This window comes from Megascapheus bottae, chromosome 3 (assembly GCF_031878675.1).
Source record: "Megascapheus bottae isolate mThoBot1 chromosome 3, mThoBot2.hap1, whole genome shotgun sequence".
NCBI classification, from domain to species: domain Eukaryota; kingdom Metazoa; phylum Chordata; class Mammalia; order Rodentia; family Geomyidae; genus Megascapheus; species Megascapheus bottae.
The window spans coordinates 80,157,351-80,178,392 of record NC_143511.1 but is presented as its reverse complement, the minus strand read 5'-3'; the positions used below and the strand labels follow the sequence as shown (position 1 = coordinate 80,178,392).

Genomic DNA, 21,042 nt, shown 5'->3' with positions numbered 1-21,042 from the left:
TGTCTATCTGTGATGGGGGAGCCGGGCTGGGAGAGTAGCAAGCTGCTACTTAATAAATCCATAAGGTGAAAGCAGTTGCCAGGCTCAGACTGCCTGGCTCTCCTGAGCTCGGCACTAAAGAACCAAATAATTGGCACCCTGGCTTTACACATCCTTCAGATGTGCCAATCCTTTTGCCTTCTTTCTCAGTTGGTGGGGCTCCACGCTCAGCAAGCTTGTTGGGCGGTCGGAATCATCCAAGGCAGCAGCTGAGGGTCATGCACTGACGCTGGGAGGCAGGCACTAGACAGGGAGGGGAAACTCTCGAAGCCAGATTCCACTGGTGCCTTTCTGGTAAGTGCCCACTCAAAGCTTCCCTGTGCCCAAGGACCCTTGCCAATCCGGTGCCAGCTTCTATTGAACACAGAAGTCCTCAAAACCCTTCTGGGCAAGAAGTAGGCAGCTAGCATTTAAGTAATCTAGAGAAGCAATTCCTAAGCCATGAAGACCCAGGAAGGGGCTAGGAACACTCAAGGGTGACCCTCCCCTAAAGTACTGCCCAGAACCCCACATCTGTGTACAGAAACATCCACAGGACCAGAAACGGGGGATCAAGGGCAGGCACGTGTACAAATAAAGACCCACAAGCCAAGTAAACCCATCTCACCAACGCTACCACTTCCACAGAGAGGCATGCAAATACATGCATATATATGCACACCAATACACACGTAACACATGCACGTGTGCACACATGCACACAAATTAACCAACACACTGAAGTAAGTCCACAGCTGCCTCTCAGCAGGCACTCAGGAATCATGCAGGCCAGCCACACCGGAGCAAGAAGGGAAAATGACCCAGAAGCTGAAAGAGAAAGTCAGGTCCAAGTAGAGCAAACCCCTCCGTGCCACTGCTAGTACATGAGGAGCTCACTTTGGGGTACCTCTGAGGACACCCAGTTTGCTTTGCTCTCATCCTGAAAAATTTAGAGGTCCCTAGGATGTGTGGCTTTCAGGTAAGAGACCTCTGTCCTCATCATACTCCTCCCACCTGTACCTCCATGGAAGCTGAGTATGAATCTCTCTCCTCTGCAAGAGAAGAGCAGAGCAATCACCACACCCAGTGAACAAGTATCCATGACCATTTCTTCTAATATCACATGGGAACAATGACCACTCACGGGCATTTGCAGTGGCAATATGATCAGTGCCCTTCTCCCAACACAGAAAATGATCACATTTGTCGATGTTTCCTTCTTTCCTTTCTCTCTCTCTCTCCTCCCTTGTCTCTGCCTCTCTGTCTCTGTTTCTGTCTCTTTCTTTTATGCTAGTACTGGTGCTTGAACTCAGGGCCTGGCTATTGCCCCTTAGCGTTTTCACTCAAGGTTGGTGCTCTACCACTTGAGCCATACCTCCACACCAGATTTTTGCTGGTTAACCGGAGATAAGAGTCTCCGGATTGTCTTCCCTGGCTGGCTTTGAACCTTGAACTTCAGATTTCAACCTTTTAAGATGATTCTGCTTGGTGCCGGGCTTGTCAATGTAGTGATATCAGAGACCGGCCTGGCCATCAGCCAGAAGGGAAGTTCTCTGTGGCCAGGGACCCTGTTCATCCTCCAGGTCCTCTCTTTACAGATAAAGCCAGACATACATGAATTTGTTTAATGCCTCCCGCCTACACTAGACTATAAAGCTCCAGCGAAGGGGCAATGGCAGCCTGGAATGTGTTCTCCAAATGTTTCCTGAAAGAATTTTTAAAATATTGGTGATATAAAAGAAAAAGTACGTGTTCAGGGTGGCATTTGTTTGTTTGCTTGTTTGGTGTTGGTCCCAGGGCTTGAACTCAGGGCCCAGATGCTGTGTTCCTGATCCGAAGGAGCCCTGCGAATCTGCAGGAAGAAGGCACGAGGAGCAGTAATGAAGGGAATGTCTCATTCCCTCCAAAGCCCAGGATTGGTCAGGGATCCATCAGAGAAACCAGATGTGCTTCCCCGTGGCCTCAGCCTGAATATGACAACCCAGAGAGGGCAGGATGTGACTCGATGTCTTATACATCTGCAGACTAGCACACACTGTCCCAGGGGCCTGGAGACCACAGACTGCACATTGTCTCTTCCAGGTCTAGACTGGTCTAGGGCTGGGGGGTGGTGTGACTTTAGGAAAACTATTCCATGGGGAACTCCTGGTGGAGGCCTCTCCTCTTCCTTCCTTTGCAAAGCTTCAGGCTCTGGGACTGAGGTCCAACTACCTGGCTAGTCTTTGGGTGACTCTGACCTTACTGTTCCCTCCCCATTGGAACGTCCACAAGACCACCGCCCGCACTGCAGTACAGATTCCCGAGATTATTCATGTATAACCGGGGACAGCAGAGGCTCCGAAAGGGCAAGCAACTTCCATGGGGCCAGAATTAGCATAGCAGACTTCAGCCCAAGAAGGCAGCTGCAGAGCTAGCTATAGCTCTTGCCAAATTCTACCACTGGGCAAGGAAGCACTAAGCAAGCACTTAGGCCTCTGTTGACTCAGTTTCCTCATCTGTACAATGAGAAAATGATCTAGCTGGCTGATTTCCAAATCCTTTCCAGCTTGAGCATGCCTTCCCAATGACTCATTGGCAGGTGACAATGCAACGGAACCTTCCAGGCAGCCCAGCAGACAGGACTAGCCCCAGAGCACCAAGACAGGATAGAGGTATTACCCTGTTTTCTCTGGATCAAGAACCACCAAGGAAACCCCAGGGTACCAGGGAGCCCTGGATAGGAAGAGGAGTGGTGGCACTCTACAAATCCCTGAATGTGCAGTGTTGTTAAGCTCAGTTTTCATTGCACAAAATGCACAATTAGGAAAGACTTTATACACCACTCTCCTCCCAGGCTGTTGCCTGTCTGCAGGCCAGACTCACTCAGGAGTCCTGGAGTCAGGCTCAGACAGACTGTGGAGCAGAGTCCAGGTTAACTTCCGGGACTTGGGTGTCACTGCTGGGGCTCTTTAGGGGTGGGGAATCAGAGGCTCTTTGAGGGGATGGGTAGGGTGGGAGAGAGATGGGGGAGAACCTGAAAGAAGGGACACTGATCAAGGTACAGTGTATTCATAAACCACCAGCCCCTTGAATTGGAAATTCCTTGCTATAACCACTTAAATAAGAAGAGAGAGAGAGAGAGAGAGAGAGAGAGAGAGAGAGAGAGAGAGAGAGAGAGAGAGAGAGAGATAAAGAGAGAGAGAGAAATTGTCTTCCACTGAAAGCAAAAACAAAGAAATAGCCCTTGCCACTGAGTAGGTCACCATGGGCTGGTGAGATCATTCAGGGGCATTGCTGAGGGAGAGGAAATGCACACAGGAGCTCTGTAGTCTGGGAAGGGGATGCCTGCCAGAGAGCTTCCTAGAAGAGGGAGAGACCCCTCTGCAAAAAGTTGCAGAAGCAGATACATGGGGAATTCCCAGCGAAAGGTCCAATCTGTCCCAAAGCTTAAAGGCTGGGTTACCCAGAACCCAGCCCACCAAGGCCATCTAAGGCACTGGGGCAGGATCATCACAATCATAGTTCACTGGACATGTTCTTGAAGTCCTTCCACAGGAAAAAGTTACTCATGGGCAATGTAGAGACTTGTGTGGGAGACAGATGTCACAACCTCCCCCTCCACAGAATGCCCCCTGCCCTGTGGGAAACAATCTCCACCCCAGAACTCACAAAGCCAAGGCCACCTAATCACATTGCTTCCACAGCATAAGAAAGTGGGGCCTTGGGATTGGTGCTGCATGCCTATCATCCTAGCTGCTGGGAAGGCTGAGTTGTAAGGATTGAGGTTCAAAGCCAGCTCAGGCAGAAAGTCCCTGACACTCTAAGAAGTAGAGCTCAGGCTCAAAGTGGTACAGCAATACCCTTGAGTAAAAGAGCTCAGGGATAAACACCCAGGCCCTGAGATCAAGCCTTACAACTGATATTAAACTTAAAAAAAGAAAGAAAGCAGGGAGGAAGGGAGGGACAGAGGGAGGGAGGGAGGGAGGGAGGGAAAACAAAGGCTTTGCTCCCCACATCCAGGGCCTCTAAAGAGGGGAGGGTCTATACTGGCCACAGGCCAGGATGCAAAGTGTGGGGGAGGGGGAGTCCTCTCCTACTCTGGGTGTTGTCCCTGTAGACATCTGACCCATGGAGCTAGAAAAGAAACCCCTCTTCTTTCCCTCCCTGACAGAAGGACCCCCCACCCCCCACACACACACACCAAACTCTGCACCTCCTCTTTCTAGGGGCTCAGCATCCTTCTCTGTAAGGCAAAAATTACAATGCTGGATGGGAGAGACTGGCTGAATGCAAGTGGCCAGACTCTGTAAGGACTTCCACATCAATTGAAGGCTAGAACAAGAGACCTGTAGACCATCAAAGTGGACAGTGAAAAAGTGTGCCGTGTGCCTTGGCCCCAGTTTGGTGACCCCAGTGCAACAACCCTGCCTGGTGGCTTACTCGCTGGCCCTCACCCTTTGCCTCTTCTCCTGATGGAGTCTGTCTTAGCCCCAGACCTACAATTCCTCCTATAAGTGGCCCCTTGAAGAGGTATAGCTCTCTGGTCAAGCCCAGCCCAGCCCAGCCAGCTCAGCCACTCGTGCTCGGCACAGCTGTCACCAGCTCCCAGATGCTCGCTGGCCTGGGCTGTTGTTACTGCCCAGTGGCAGGCTAAGGGCTTGTTTAGTTCAGCTGGTTTGCTGTGGCACACAAACCCCTGGACCTCCTTCTCCCCAGGAGTAGCCACTGAGAGTCCACTCACTGCCCTCTGCTGCCCCCAACTGGTGGGAAGCTATGCTGCACAGACACGGCCAGCTCTGTTCAACTGTACTGTGTGGCCCGAGTCCCTCTCCATCTCCTGGTACCAGAGCTGAGCCCCATCCCAGGGGTGATTCGACTCTGGGTGTAAAGTGTGGAGAAGAGGGGTCTATCCCATTACCTGGGGCTTAAGGCAAATCGTGGGGAGGGAGTGCCCCCAACATAAGAACGGAGCAGGGGTAAATAAATACTGGTTAAATGGCCCCCTGTGCACGGTTGTCCTGTGCCATTTCCAGATAGGGAAAAAAGAGGTTCACAGCAAAGAAACCTGAGTGAGAAGGAAGCAGTGGCCAAGATTCATGTCTGGCTCCTTCCCAGGTAGACTTCTGGAAAGGACCAGCATAGTAACCCCAAGACCCAGAACAGGCAAGAGGGTGGGGATTGCCATCTGTGCTCACGTTCCCGCTTTTGGGTTGGTGTGGAAGAAAGACAGCATAAACATGGAAGGCGACAGGAGTAAAGAGAACGCTGAGCAGTTGGAAATTCTCAGTCTATACCCCAAAAGGTCTCCTTATCCAACACCCTCTGTAGCTCTATCTCCCCTTTCCAAAATGTTATCAGTTTCTCTCCAGCATGCCTCCAGTCCATCCAAACTCCATTCACACAGGGCCACTGGCTTGTTCCTACTCAGTGAGGTTTTCCTGCCATTAAAATATTCTTCTCCTTCCTATGCACCCCTTGAAGCCTGGCCCCCTCCTATCGACTCAGGAGGCTGAGATCTGAGGATCAGGGTTTAAAACCAGCCTGGCAAGAAAGTCCATGGGACTCAGAAAACCAGAAGTGGCCCTGTGGCTCAGGGTAGTAGAGTGCTAGCCTTGAGCAAAAGAGCTCAGTGACAGTGCTCAGACCCGGAGTTCATGACCAAAAAAAGAAGAAAAAAAAAAAAAAAAAAGCCTGGCCCCTAAGGTCCCACCTGTAGGTCCCACCTGTAGAAGTTTTCCTCCGTCCTGCTCAACTAGAGATCCCTGTTCCAGGTTCACATAGGATATGCCCAACCAAGCACCCAGAACTGAATTGTGTGAAGCGAAGACCCGCTTCTAGAAGTATCTGCAATCAACCTGGTACTGAGTTTATCCGCAGCTTCTGCCAGCCCCCTGAGCCTTCCCCTCTGACACCTCTCCCTCTCCATCTTGCAAAAAATAGCCCTGAGACCTAATTTCAACTAAACCTTCAAACACCACTCTCCCCTTTCTGCTTTCTGAGGAGGAATCAATCGACTGTCAAGTTTCACAGCACCTTCTGCCATCTCCCGTACCTCTGGCCCTGCCAGCATTCTGTCAGTGTTCTTCAAGGTCAACAGGAGGGGGCAGAGGAAGGAAAGCCATCCCGGGAGGCTGGGCTGGGGGGGCCCATGGACTCACTGCCTAGAAAGAGTGTGGCCTAGCACATGGCCTGAAGCCCCATCTGCTGCCCCCTCCTTCTAGGAGACACCAGGTCTGTGAACAGAGCCTGGGTGTGAATCCTGCAGCCCAGTAGCTGAGAAAGTAAGCTTATGTACTCCCAGACCTTCATCCCAGAGGCCCAGACTGCCTTTAGGGGTAGAAGCCAGTCTCTGGCACTATTGTTGGTAGTGGAGAAACCAAGGCCCCAGCCATGCTTACCTGAAGCTTCCAGGGAGAGAAGGAGGGACCACCTCTTGCCAAATCACAAATCGGATACAAAACCCTGCAGGGCCTCAATGCTAAGTTGCTTGACTTGGAAACCCTTTCTCTCTTAGCTTTCAAAACAGACAGTTAACCACTTACTGAATACCCAAACCAGATGTCGCCTTACAAGGCACATTCCCTTTATTTTCTTTCGTTCTTTTTTTTTTTTCCTGGTCAGTCGTGAGGTTTGAACTCAGGACCTGGGTGCTGTCCCTGAGCTCTTTTGTTCAAGGCTAGTGCTCTACCACATTGAACCATACTCACTTCCAGGTTTTCTGCTGGTTAACTAGAGGTAAGAGTCTCATAGACTTTCCTGCCTAGTCTGGCTTTGAACTTCGATCCTCAGATCTCAGACTCCTGAGTAGCTAGGATTACAAGCGAGAGCCACCAGTGCCTGGCTTCCCTTGAGTTTCTCGAAGGAAATCTGAGGCTATCTCATGGTCTCCAAAAGGTAGATATAGACCAGCCCTGAGTCATAGCTGCCCTATGGACTAGGTTGAAACCAACTGAGCAGAGCTGAGGGACCCTGGGTGCAGATAACCCAGGCTCAGTAACAGTAACCACCTCCAGCTGGATGTGGCTGGCCTCTGCCTGCCCACTGCCCCCCAGTGCCAGCTTCAGTTTCCACGGAGGTGGAAAATAGAAGGAGTCAGAAGCCCCTAGGCCCTGACGTACACACGCCTGTGGGGCACCCGTGTGAGCCTGTTACCTGGGTGTACAATGGCAGAAACAGCAATAAGTATTCCAAACTTCCTGTGCTATCTTCTCTGCCTCCCCCAGGCAAAACCAAGTTCCCTGGGCCTCCTCCAGGTTTACACAGAGGGAGCAGCCGCCAGCTGAGAACAAGGATGTGAGCAGGATGTGGCTGGCACAACTCAGAGCCAGCTGTGTGCTGGGCGGGAGCTGGGATAAGGACAGAGGTTTCTGGCCCCATGCAGGGTACACCTGACTTTCCCCACAAAACACTGTGTCGTCTGATCTCAATTCATCTCTCCTCAGATCTTTACTGGTCTGGAAGCAGAAGTGAAAATAGAACTCAGAATCGGGAGCTGGTAGTTCACACCTATAATCCTAGAAACTCAGGAGGCTGAGATCTGAGGATCGTGATTCAAAATGCCTGCCCGGGCAGGAAAGTCCATGATACTCTTACCTCCAGTCAAACCAACAAAAGCTAGAAGTGGAACTGGGGCTCAAATGGGAGAAGTGGAGCTGTATCTCAAGTGGTAGAGCACTAGTCTTATGTGGAAAAGGTAAGGGCCGAGGCCCTGGATTTAATCCCAGTACTGGCACCAAAGTATCACATAAACCATAACCCACCACCACCCCTCAAAACCAGGACTAGGACAGCGTAGTGAATTTTATGTGTTCAGTACCTACTCTGGGACATGAGACTCAGGAAGGCTGAGTGAGTAACACAGCCATGCAGCTCGTGAAAGAACAAGGATTTGAACCCAGATCCCATGACTGAATGCTCCAGTCCCCAGGACTGGAGTAGAACCTCCTCATTTCCTTCACAACTACATACAGACAAGGGGCCAAAGTTCCCAGAGGAGGACACAAAACAGCTATGGCTGAACATCCTGTCTATGGCTCAGGAACTATGTGACACCAGGAAAATGGCTTTCCCTCTCTGATCTGAACCTTGGTTTCCTCATGGGTGAAATGGCAGCACCTCAGGGTTGTTATGAAGAGTGGGGAAACTCCTTCATCATCATCATGGTCAGTTTCCCCCATACCCCAGCTCTACCCCCATGTGCACCTGCCCTGCAGATCCTACTCACACAGGGTGGGCTGTGAGTTGGATGCTGTGGGCGCTGAGGCTCAAAGGCTGTAGGACTGACTCTGATCCACAGGTGGCTTCCACCCCAGGAAAACACAGCCAAGACAGCCTGACAGGAAAGATGCCAAGCCCCGCTGACAATTACCAAGCTGCAAATTGCAGCAGTTTTCAAGGTGTGATGGCACTCGCATTAGAGCAGCAGGGAAAGAAGCCAGTAGAGGAGGGGAGGCTGCTGGAGACGCCCCTCTCCTCAAGCCCTCAGAAAGCTAGGACTCTGTCCTGGGGTCTAAGATATGTTCTCCCCCACCCCCCCACACACATACACCCAGGTCCCAAGCACAGCCCCACCACACAGGCACAGCTTGGGGCAAAGCGTCCCCAGCAGTACTGCATAATCTGTCTGGTCATCCTTCCCTGAGGCCCGGAACCCTAACCCTGCCTGCGGGGGTCCCGAAGTCCAGAGAGGACAGGAAGTGACTTCTGGCTCCACAAGACAGAAATGAGTTAATCCTGATGGTGCCTGCAGAGGCAGCTAGATTCACGCCTGCAATCCTAGTTACTCAAGAGGCTGAGATCTGAGGATCATGGTTCAAAGCCAGCCTGGGCAGGCAAAATCCATGAGACATCTTACCTCCCACCAACTGACCACTAAAAAGCCAGAAGTGGTGCTGTGGCTCATATGATAGAGCGTTAGCCTTAAGCACAAAAGTGCAGAGACAGCGCTTGGTGGACCTTGAGTTCAATCCCTAGGACTGGCACAAAAAGAAAAGCTGAGCACCTGTGGCTCACACCTGTAACCCTAGCTACTCAGGAGGCTGAGATCTGAGGTCACAGTTCAAAACCAGCCAGGGCACAAAAGTCTGTGAGACTCCTATCACCAATTAAGCACCAGAAAGCTGGAAGTGTCCCTGTAGCTCAAGTGGTAGAGCACTAGCCTTGAGCTGAAGAGCTCAGGGACAGCACCCAGGCCCAAAGTTCAAGCCCCAGGACTGACCAAAAAAAAGAAAAATGCAGAGGCAATCCTGACAGAGCTCCAGATCTTATTAATGCCAAAGAGGATTATGGTTAGCCCTTAGCCTGGTGCCTGAGGCTCTACCTCACCCCGCCTCACCTATCCCATCCTCCAGGCACCAGGCTCAGACTGCGCATGTGCAGCCCATACACCCCAACGCTGAGTGGGCAGCCACACTCCCCGACCTGTTACAGGCCCCCCGCCCCGCTCCTCCTATTCTACTACCCCCCTCTCACTCACTGGGGACAGTCACTCCCAGATCCCCAGGCAGTGGCAACCAGGCCTGAGCTCTCTTCATTTCCTCTACCTGTACCCATCCTTTGCTGGCCTGTCATAGGGCTGGCTCTCCATTGCCTGGGTTTTAACTCACACTCTACATACTGCCACACCACCTCAGAGAAGCCCTCCTGGATTTTTCCATCATAGCAACCCTTTTACCAATGGGAGTTCACAGGGGAACCCTTGAGCCATAAGGGCCTTGCCCACCTTGGGCTCTCTTAGCCAGCTCTTCTCACTCAGCACATGCCAACAACAGTGCCAGGTACACAGTAGGTTTGCAAAGAGCTTCCTGAGTGAATGAATGGCTGGTCAAATGACCATCTATGGGCCAGGCCTTCCAGAGCCTTGGATGCAGGAAGACACAGTGCTGTTTGCTGAAGAGGAGAGAGAGGTAGAGGTCATTTGGTCACTAGATAACACTTCTATCAAGCATATGGGTTTGTAATAAAATTTAAAAAAATACATGCATGAGTTGCCCAAATGTAATAGCTACAACATATACGCTGTGTTTTATCAATTCTAAGGTATCATTCAGACAGAGAACACAGAATTATTTCCTTTTCCAACCAAGACAGAATTAAATTAAGACACGCCCAGGGCTGTTCAAGATGTGACTATACAGAAACAAAAGCTGCGTGCTGGGGTGGACAAAGCTCAGGGTGTGTGTGCATGTGTGCACGCTCATGTGTGCACATGCACGGAAATGCACCAAACTGGCCCCACCTCTTCTCTTCCCAGGCCTGGCGGCAATCAGGGCTGTCCCCCCCTGCCCCCCCCCACAAATGCTGGTTCCCTCGTGGCGCCCAGGGGCAGGGCTAAGCCCCAGAATAGAGTGGGCACAGCTGAGGGGTCTGATACCTAGAGTAAGGGAGGCTGGCTGGGTGCTCTCTCGATCGGTGAGGCTCCAGGAAGGGGGGCCGCGGGGTCACAGAGCAGCACCCCAGGCTGAGTGATGGTGGCGGTGGTGGTGACGCAGAGATAGTTACCGTGACCCGGAACGGGGTAGCAGCCGTGGGCTCCATGCTTGGGCTCTTTTCTGAGAGGCTGCCGGGCAGGCTGCGCCGGGAGCCTGGCCTTTCTTGGGGTGACTCTGTGCAAAGAAGGACAAAGAGAGCGTGAGCCAATTCAGTAGCTCTGATAGAGGTACGGATGCCAGTGGCTCACACCTGTTATCCTAGCTATTCAGGTGACAGAGATCTGAGGATCACGGTTCAAAGCCAAACCAAACAGGAAAGTTCATGAGACTCTCTTTTGCATTCATCTACTCACTTATTCATTCATTTAGTGCGAGTCTTAGTGCCTGAACTCAGATCCGGAGCACTAGCCCTGAGCTTTTGTGCTCAATGCTAGCTAGCTCCAGCTTCTTAGTGGCTAATTGGAGATGAGTCTCATGAACTTTCTTGTCCAGGCTGGCTGGCTTTGAACCACAATCCTCAGATCTGAGCCTCCTGAGGAGCTAGGATTACAGGCATGAGCCTCTGACACGTGGCAAGTCTATGAGTTGTTTATCTCCAATTTACCACCAAAAAAAAAAAAGCTGGAAGTACAGCTATGGGTCAAGTGGGCGAGTTGACCAAAAAACTTCAGGGACAGAACCCACACCCCAAGTTCCCCCAAAACTGTCACCAAAAAATAATTATTTTTAAAGTGATACTCTATCCCAAAATAATCAAGTGACATAAACTCAGCACTGAAGGAGACATATTCTAAGGGTCCACCTATAAGAAATATCTAGAACAGTCAAACACGTAGAGACAGAAAGTAGCTCAAAGGCTCTCCCAGGGGCTGGAGGGGGTTAATGTTGAAAGCTTCCATTTCCATTTATATCTCAAAAGGTTATAAAAATGAACGGCGGGTATGGTCACACGACAGTGCAAATTAAATGCCACTGAGCTGCACACTGAGAAATTGTTAATATGGCAAATCTCACACATTTACATCTTGTGATGCAGTGAGCCCCCTGTCGCCACAGGCATCCAAACAGTGGTACAACCAGGCCCCCTCCTGTTGCTTAGAGACCTCCAAGGTCCCTTCAGTCATAAGATACCCCGACCACTAGCACGTGTACGTGTTCGAATATGGGTCATACGGGATGACTGGCAATTAGAGCCACAGCTCCACTTCCACTTCTGATTGGTTAGCTGGAGATAATAAGAGTCTCATGGAGACTTTTCTGCCCGACTTGCTTCAAGGAGAGATGATCAGATCTCAGCCTCCTGAATAGCTAGGATTACCCATGTGAGCCACTATGATGAAAGCTCCTGCAGACTTTAGCCAAGCCTGTGGATGTCTACGTAAGACTAGCATCAGTGCTGCGAGTTTGGCCTAGTGGTAGAATGCTTGCCCAGCATACAGGAAGACTGGGGTTCAATTCCTCTGTACCACATATATAGAAAAAGCTGGAAATGGTGCTGTGGCTCAAGTGACAGAATGCTAGCCTTGAGAAAGTACAAGGACAGGGCTCAGACCCTGAGTTCAAGCCCAGGACTGGGAAAAAAAAAAAAGACTTGCATCAATTCAGTCTCCATGCTGGTCTCCTTAGGCCACATCCTGCTTCTTTTCCTGCTCTTGGGGGACGGTGGGGTGACCAACTTCAAGGACACCCATCAACCTGACCATTAACATGCCCTGGAGGAGACACTTGCTAGGAGAGGGAGGCTCCTGTAGAACAGACCCCAGGATCTTCTGTCAAAGCTGTTGTGCAGAGAGATGGGGGAGGGAGGGAGGGAGGGAGAGGGGGGGGGAAGATTGCAGAACTCCTGACGACCACACCTGAGCAGAATGGGCACTGAACACATTCACCTCCAGGCAGATGCACACAGCGTGGAGATATAAGCATAACTACAGGAAGGCAGACATAATCGCTCACAGGAGCAGATTCTCAGAAGGCAGGACAGGTGCCTAAGGCCCTGCAGCCTGTTGGATGGAGGAAACATGGAAGAACAGAGCTGAGCCCCTCTCTCAACTAGGACTGGCTCTAATCCTGAGCCTTGGCTAAGGGGGCAAAGTCACCCATTCAATCCTGGCCTACCTTTTCCATAAACCCTCTACCAGACACTACCCTTCCCCAGTAACAACTACTGTGTGCGTGTGTGCTCATGTGCACACACACACACACACACACACACACACGCACATGCACGCACCAGTACTGGGACTTGAACTCAAGGCCTGGGTTCTATCTCTTTTGACGGCTCAAGGCTAGACTCTACTACTGAGCCACAGCTCCACTTCCAGACTTTTAGTGGTTAATTGGAAATATAAGACTCATGGGCTTTGCTTCCCTGGGGCTGACTTTGAACTGTGACCCTCAGATCTCCGCTTTCTGGGCAGCTAGAATTATAGGTGAGAGCCACTGGCAGCAGGCTAGAGCCCGTGAAGACCTTGGCTGGCTCCCCTGCCAGGTTTTCTGGTTGGAACTTTCCCTCCCCTTCCCCACCGTCTCCGCAGACACCCACTGTGTGGGGAGGTTTCCCTAGGAAATCTCTTCCCACGCTTCCCTAGCTGCTGTCATCCCTCTCCCCACCCCACCCCCCAGCACGGCACACACCATCTCCACCTTCTCCGTGACAGCACACATCATGCCACCTCTATCTGGGTCCTGCCCATATGCACAGCCCTGTACCCAGCCAAGCGGGCAGTGGTAAACCTATTTTTTACCAGGTAGAAACTAAAGCTGGGGTAGCAGTCCCTAAGCCAGGTTGTGTTCAGACCCAGAATCCTTCACTCTCCTGGGTCTCTCAGGCATGGAATGCTGGGGGAGCGGGGAGCCACACAGCATCAGGCACAGTCACAAGCTAGCCTACCTCTAAACCCCCTGGTTGCCAGGACAACAGGGGTCAGCAACCTCTTATCTCAAGATGTACACCAGCACACCTGCACACACATCTGGCCACAGCTTTACCTCCCCTACTACGCAGGTGGCTTCTCATGGATCTAGACAAGAGACCTATAGTGTGGCAGGACCCAGGTCCCCAGGGAGGTTACATGGCCTCCTACCACAAAGATGGATGGTTTCCAGGAACCATTCAGAATCTTGCCCTCTTGAGGCCCAATCTACTGTTTTATAGACGATAAATCTGAGGCCGAACAAGTGGAGTGGATACCACTGACCAAGAAGCATTGTATGTTATGTGCCTCTGAGCATATGAAATCGTACTTATCAAAAGGGGCTCCAGGAAATGGGAATAAGATGTTTTTTCATGATTGCTTTTGTTTTCTTTTCTTTATGTCTTCTATGTTCATTTATCTGTCTTGGGGGGAGGGGTCAAGGAGGGACACAGAAATGGAGGGACAAAGGATGAACAAATACGGCGATGGCACTCACCAGATACTATGTTGAACTACACAACTTGTGGGTGAGAGTGGGAGGAAAACACTGGGAGAGAAGTGAGGAAGTCAGTGACATTGTCCAAGAAGAAATGTACTCGTTACCTGACTTACGTAACTGTAACTCCTCGGTACATTCCCTTTAAAACGATACAAAAGGAAGAAAGTAGCATTGTACTAATCAACCAGTTTGTTGGATTGAAACCCTTCTGTACCATTACTTAAGATAATTTTTTTTTAAATTATAAAACTCGCTAGGTAAGGTGGCGCACACCTGTAATCCTAGCTACTTAGGAGGCTCAGATCTGAGGATCAAGGTTCAAAGCCAGCCCCTGCACTAAAGTGCATGAGATGCTTATCTCCAATTAGAAAACCTGAAGTGGCGCTGTGGCTCAAGGGGTAGGGCTATAGCCTTAAGCTGAATTGCTCAGGCCCAGAGTTCAAGCCCCACAACTGACAATACACACACACACACACACACACACACACACACACACACACACACACACACACACACACACACATCTGAAGCCAGAGGAAAAGGAGCTTATCCGATCTCCCTTGACCACACAGATCCGCAGTGAAGTGTTTCCTAGGACCCCCAGATCATGTTCAATTTGCCTTCACAGGCTGAGATTGACTGTGGTCCCAACCAGAAGGCCGAGCTAGAAGATCACCCAAGCCCAGGAGTTCTGAGCCAGCCTTAACCAACATTCTAAGACCTGCCTCAGAAAGAAAGAAGCCTCTCAAGCATGAGCAGTCCAGGGAAGGGACTGCAGGACAGATGGAGTGACACACAGCCTCACAGCTGAGGCCCAGCACTGCCTTTGTGGACCATTTACCAACCAAGCTCTGGACTCTGGGCTTTTCTGGGACTTAGCCACAGATAAGCCCTAGCCAGAGAAGGAGGAGGACTGCCTCTCTCCACAGAAGGGCCCTGTCTCCTGGGCCCTTGTCTTAGCAGTACCACAGTCATCTGCTTTGCTCCCCCCACCCCACCTCTCTGGCTTTTATTTCTCAGTCCCTGGGTGCCATCTCTGAGTTTTTACTCAAAGCTAATGCTCTACCACTTGGAACCGAAGCACCTCTTCTGGTTTTCTGGTGGTTATTTGGAGATAAGGGTTTCATAGGCTTTTCTTCCCAGGCTGGCTTTGACCCACAATCTTCAGATCTCAGTCTGCTGAGTAGCTAGGATTACAGGTGTGACCCACCAGTGCCTGGCTTTTCTGCTGTTCTTAAGGGCCCCTACAGAGGAACCCTGACTGCCCACTGTCTGTGCTGACTGGCTCCTTCCATAACACTGTCCACAGCTTTCTGTGAAACCCTTCTCCAATCAGCTTGTTCTGAGCAACATCTGCTCCCAGTGGGACCCCAGGATGACCCAACAGGTCAGATCAACACCTCTGACAGGAGTAGCTTAGTCACATTAAAGACAGGGTCTGGCACGCGCCAGGCTCTCTCCTGACCCAACATGTCAAAAGGCTCCCCAAGGAATTGACAGCTTGTTACAAGCTCTACCCATAATAATAGCTGGACTTCTGCGTTCTGGACTGATGTTTCTCAGTCTTCTTTTTTAAGCACACATTAGCTATACAATGGGAAGAATCTTATTTATCAATCTTTCTCCTGACAGCTCCCCCTAAGGAATCTTCTTAGACACTTTTTGTCCCAGAACCCCTCATAAATTTTTAATGTACACAATCTTTTAGGAACTACACATAAATTGGATTGTATGCAAAAAAAATAATAGTAGCTTTTTTTCAAACCCTAGTCCCAAAATCAAACTTTTGGCCCACTAGAGGTAACACAGCCCCCATTGAGAATGAATAGCATGAAGATGGGAGCCTGGATTCAAGCCTGACTCTGTGTGTGACTCCAGGAGAACCCCTTTCAGTCTCTGGGCTCCTGACTGATCAATCAACAAGCCAGTGAGTCAGGAAACAGGATATCTCCACCCTCCATTTCTCCCTCAAAAAAAAAAGTAAATAAAAATTAAAATCTCAATTTTACCCCATGAAAAAGAGCAGGAAGCTCCTGCCCCACTCTCCTACCTGCCCATCCTAACCCTTCCTCTAACTCTGGAAAGTCATCTCATATCTCAGAGCCCTAAACCTAAGCCTTTGACCTAACAGAGAAGGAAACCCTAAGAGGCTTGAGCCACACAGACATTACTAGCAGAATCTGAGAGGTTGAGTGAATCTGCCAAGATCACACAGAGTGAAGATGGCATCTCTAGAAAGCACCATGGGAAGGGAGCCCCTGACTTATACAAGTCTCCCCTAGACCTAGGAGCGAGGTCCAGTCTCACCCTCATTATGTGATATCACTCCAAAACTTACAAAACAGACCCTGGGGTCCGTTCTTCACACTACAAGACGGGGAATAACCCCCATTTTACCAGCAAGACCAGCCTGCCTTCCTATTCTCAGATACCACCACTGGAGAAATACTTCATATGGTTGCAAAAATAAATAAATAAAATAAAATAAAAATCTGTTTCATTCAAATGCTGCTGGCTTGGTTGCCAGGGATACCACCTAATCATGAAGGATGGCTGTTACTTGTTCCTATGGAAACTCAGCGGGCCTGAGGAACATCCTGTAATTTCAGACAAGACACCAAATTTCGGTGGTCGGGTTGCAGGGCCCAAACCTTACTGCTTGAAAGCAGACAGGAGGGCAGTGATCTCAGATGAAGACCCACAAGGATGCACAAGGAGCAAATGCTGGCAGGGAAAGGGGAGGTGACCTCACAGCAATCAAGAAAATGCAAATCAAAACTACCACATGCCATCACACACCCTTTTGATAGGTTTCGTTGAAAAAATAATAATAATTAAAAAGCTGGGTACCAGAGGCTCATTCCTGTAAACCTAGCTACTCAGCAGGTTGAGATCTAAGGATCACATTTCAAAGCCAGCCTGGGGAGGAAAAGCAGCACAAAGCAGAATGCATACCACTTGAATAGATCCTAGCAGCAGCATCTTGAATGAAAAAAAAAAAAGCCACTCACAACTTTCTCATAGTGTTTGTGTGGCATTCTCAAAGCGGTAAGGCAACAAGGAAAGAAAATGAATAGAGAGGGTTAGACAGAGGATACAGAAAGTGGGGACAGGCAGGAAAGGGCGGCCATCAGAGAAGGCACAAGAAGAGTCTCGGCAGTTACAGGAGCATGGGACGGGTGTGCGCAATCGCACACAGCCTTGTGCTTCTGCTTGGCTTTTTCCCTCAAGGCTGGTGTTCGACCACTTGAGCCACATCTCCACTTGTGGAATTTTTTTTCCTTAATGTAATTTTATTGTTATCAATAAGAGGGCTTGGTTGCCAAGCCCTCAATAAGAGGGCTGCTTCCTCCTCCCATCCCCACTCACAAGTTGCATAGTTCATTTCCCACATACTGTCCACTGAGTATCATGACTGCATTTGCTCATCCTTCCTCCTCCATTTCTGCACCCTCCTATCCCCCTCCAAAGACAAAAAGCAATATCAATAACAAAAATCCCCAAAGCAAAAACAAACACCACTACCACCACCAACAACAACAAAAACCCATGTTAAGAGCCCCTCAGATTGGTCTTCCCAGGTTGGCTTCTAACTATGATCCTCAAAGCTCAGCCTCCTGAGTAGCTTGGACTCCCTATCTCCATTTTGCTGAGGCTGCTGTGTGACTCTATACAGCTGATGAACCAGGAAGCAGAGAGCACTTATCCTCACGTGCAGAAAGGATGAGGGCACCGCTGACATTGGAGGCCAGTCCAACTCTTGCCACTGCATTCCAGATATTCTCCTTTTGGACATAAACCATCTCACAGGCCATCATCAACCTCAGACAAGGTGACTCAGAGGCTATGACAAACAAGACCAAATAAGGCCATTTCCTAACTATCTAAGCAACCCACAAAGACAAGGTCACTGTGCCATCCACAAATACCAATCCTTCTCTCTCTCAGAGAAAAGGAGCAGTCGCTGTCAACTTTGGTGACTGCAGCCTCCTCTCCCCAGAGACAAGATCCAGGATGTGATTCTCTATCCTAGCCTCGTCCTCTCTCCACTTTCTCAAGGGCGCAGCCTCAGACCTCTGGGAAAATCATCCCACCCAAAGCCTGGGTCTTACAAAATGCTGCCCCCTACAGGCCATGACTAAAAGCTCATCACGTTCCTTGTGTGCTCTCTCCCTCACCGCCATGAGTCATAAACACAACTTTAGGACAGAACTTTCCTGCCCAGGCTTGTCTCAAGCCATAATCTTCAAGTGCTCAGCCTCCTGATAAGCTAGGATTTACAAGTGGCTCCACCAGAACCCAGCCTCAGTAATCATTACTTTTTCTATTTTTTTTCTTTTTTGTTCATGGACTTGAACTCAGGACTTAGGGATTGTCCCTGAGCTTCTGGGCTCCAGGCTAGCACTCTAATACTCTGAGCCACAGCTCCACTACCAGTTTGTTTTGGTGGGTAATTGGAGATAAGAGTCTCACAGACTTTTTCTGCCCAGGCTGGATTTGAATCACAGTCCTCAGATCACAGCTAGGATTACAGGTGAGACACAGCACCAAGCTCTCAGACACACTTCTGGAGTGAACAGAAATTCTATTACAGCACTGCAGGATGAGCCCAGGTTATACAAATAACCCTGAATATTCAGACTCATTACTAAATCCAACATACTCTTCATTTCCACTCATTCTCTCCCACCCCATCAAAAAAATTCTTCCTTGGCACTTAATATTCTATGCTTTTGTTTTAAAAATCATCATATTAAATTACAATTGGGTGGTTGGCTATATGAAACAGGCAGCTTATCTTTTCTGACAAATTTAGGCATCGATTTAAACATCTATTTATCCTAAGATATAATTTTTCAACTTTCTTTACTTTTCCATACATGACCACTTAGAATTCAATTTCAAGTGATTCCCTGAACTCCTGGCTCAGTGATGTAATGAGCATGGAAGCAAAGCCGGAATTCAGTTCTGTGGGTAATTTTTAGCCTAAGGAACAGTTGACTCATGGGTTGGGTTCCGAAAGGCACCTGAGGTTGTATTGGGAAAGAGCAAAGCACATGAGTTTATTCTGTAATACATCACCATTTTATGTTCTAGAAGACATCATTTTATGCTCTAGAATATGCCCTAGGTGCCAGGGGAAGGGGGATCAAAGCAAAGGCCAGACTTGTACAGCCCATCAGGACATGAGTCACAGTCCCTGTCTCTGACCCATGAATCCTGTGCCTTCTGCCAACTCCCATTAATCTCTTAGGCCAACTCTTAGCCTGTGAGTACAATAGAGCCTCAGGCCCTTTATCATGATTTACAAAGGCAATCACAAAATACTTCTACACATGTAACACATCCAAGATGAGCATTTTCTCAAATGGACCTAGACATTCAACACCATACCAATCCAAACTCTTGCAAATTTTTCAAAGACACCTAAACAAGATGAATTTTACAATGGCAAAAGGGAAGGGCTCAGAATAGCCGATAAAGCTTGAGGAAGAAGAAAAAGGTTGAGGGATTTATTACATTAACTAATTTCAAGACATACTTTCCAGTCTCAAATTCCAACGAATGTAAACAAGCAAGTGTAGTATTAGCATAAGAATAAAATGTCCAGATCAACTGAGCAGAATGAAGTCCAAAAACAGGCCCACACACATATGGCACTTTGGGAGGGGAGGAGTCCAAAGAACATTAATGGGAAAGAAGTCTTATTTGTTTGTTTTTGTCAACAAATAGTAGTACTAAAACAACTGTCTATCCATGTAATATAAACGTGGAGAAACAGATGCCTCCTTCATGGCAGGTCAAATGGCCAATACCCATAATCCCAGCTACTCAAGTGACAGAGATGGGAAAAGTCATGGTTTGAGGCCAGCTGAAAAGGAAGCTTGCAAGTCCCCATCTCAAGCAATGCCCAGGCATAAGGACACAGGCCTGACATCCCAGTTATGCAGAAAACATCAAGAGGAGGATCAAGGTCCAGGGAAGCCTGGGAATAAATATCCCCTAAGTAACTAAAGAAAACAGGCCTGAAGGAATGGCTCAAGTGGTAAAGTGCTTAGAAAAGAACTTTTAGCAAGTTCTAGGCCCTGAGGGGGTGAGGGGAAGGGTAGAAGGAGGGAGAAAGAGAAACAGATCTAAAGATAGTGCTATGTATTTCTATCTTAAAAACTTACTCAGGAGTAGGAAATGTTGGCGCCAACTTTAACAGGAAGAAACTGAAGCTTTGCTTAAGTGGGTGTGGTTACAGGAGACAGAGGACAGGGTTCAAAGCCCAGGGTCCCTGAATCTGAGAGATGCCTCAGATGGCAGAAAGAAGTCACTGCGTAGAGGTGGACTGGAGGGCAAATCCAGAGTCCCTCAGGATACCAAGTCCCCTCCCTCTCTTCCCTGAACCCCTCCCCACATTCCCAGGCTGCCCCAGCCCCAGGTAAAGAGGAGAGACACCTCCTTGAGATCAACATTTTTGTGTTTTCGCAGCATGGGTTGGGGGAGGGGGGTCAGGAGGGGGCCACAAGGCCAAAGAACTGTGATTTGCTTCTGGAGTGGGAATGAGGTCAGACTTCAAGCGGCCATCAAGTTCAGAAGGGGCTTCAGAGTCAGGGGATACTGCCCTGGTAGGAGGTGTGGGGAGGGTGGGGATGGAGTCTGTTGGGAGAGCAACATGGGGATGAAATGGAGAGCTCGGGGTTCAAAGCCGTACTCTCAACCCTGAACACTTGGTGAGGAGAAGGCACAGCAGCTCCTCCAAGGGGACAGAAGGGTCAGACCCAGGAGCTGATACTGAAGAGGAGCTGAGGAGACATGGTTTTCCATGGCCAGCCCAGATTCCTGTGTAGGTAGGGCTGCTCCTACAAGGCAGGCCAAACCAGATGCTGAGATTCACGCCTGTATTCCTAGCTACTCAGAAGGCTGACATATGAGGATCGGCAGTTCAAAGCCAACCTGGGTGGGAAAGCCCATGAGACTCTTATCTCCAAGTCATCACCCGGAAACTGGAAGTGGTGCTATGGCTCAACATGGTAGAACACTAGCCTTGAGAGAAAGAGCTCAGGGACAGTGCCCAAGCCCTGAGTTCAAGCCCCACAACCAATCGCTCCCCTTCCCCCCCCCAAAAAAAAAGGAAGGGCAAGGGTCCATGCCACCCCTAAATCCCTGCCATCCGGTTGGCTTCACAGATGACCCAGTATCAATCATACAAACT

The 21,042-nt window shown here is 49.5% G+C and overlaps 1 protein-coding gene across 7 annotated transcripts in view; it reads right to left on the bottom strand.

The window, feature by feature from the left end:
• Dab2ip (DAB2 interacting protein) overlaps positions 1-21,042 on the bottom strand; it is a 162,653-nt gene that overhangs the window by 76,298 nt on the left and 65,313 nt on the right. For all 7 annotated transcript variants that reach the window (XM_090330559.1, XM_090330558.1, XM_090330561.1 and 4 more), the window contains exon 2: positions 10,498-10,601. In XM_090330559.1, coding sequence (XP_090186685.1) covers positions 10,498-10,601 — 104 coding nt within the window. The remainder of the gene's footprint in view (positions 1-10,497; positions 10,602-21,042) is intronic.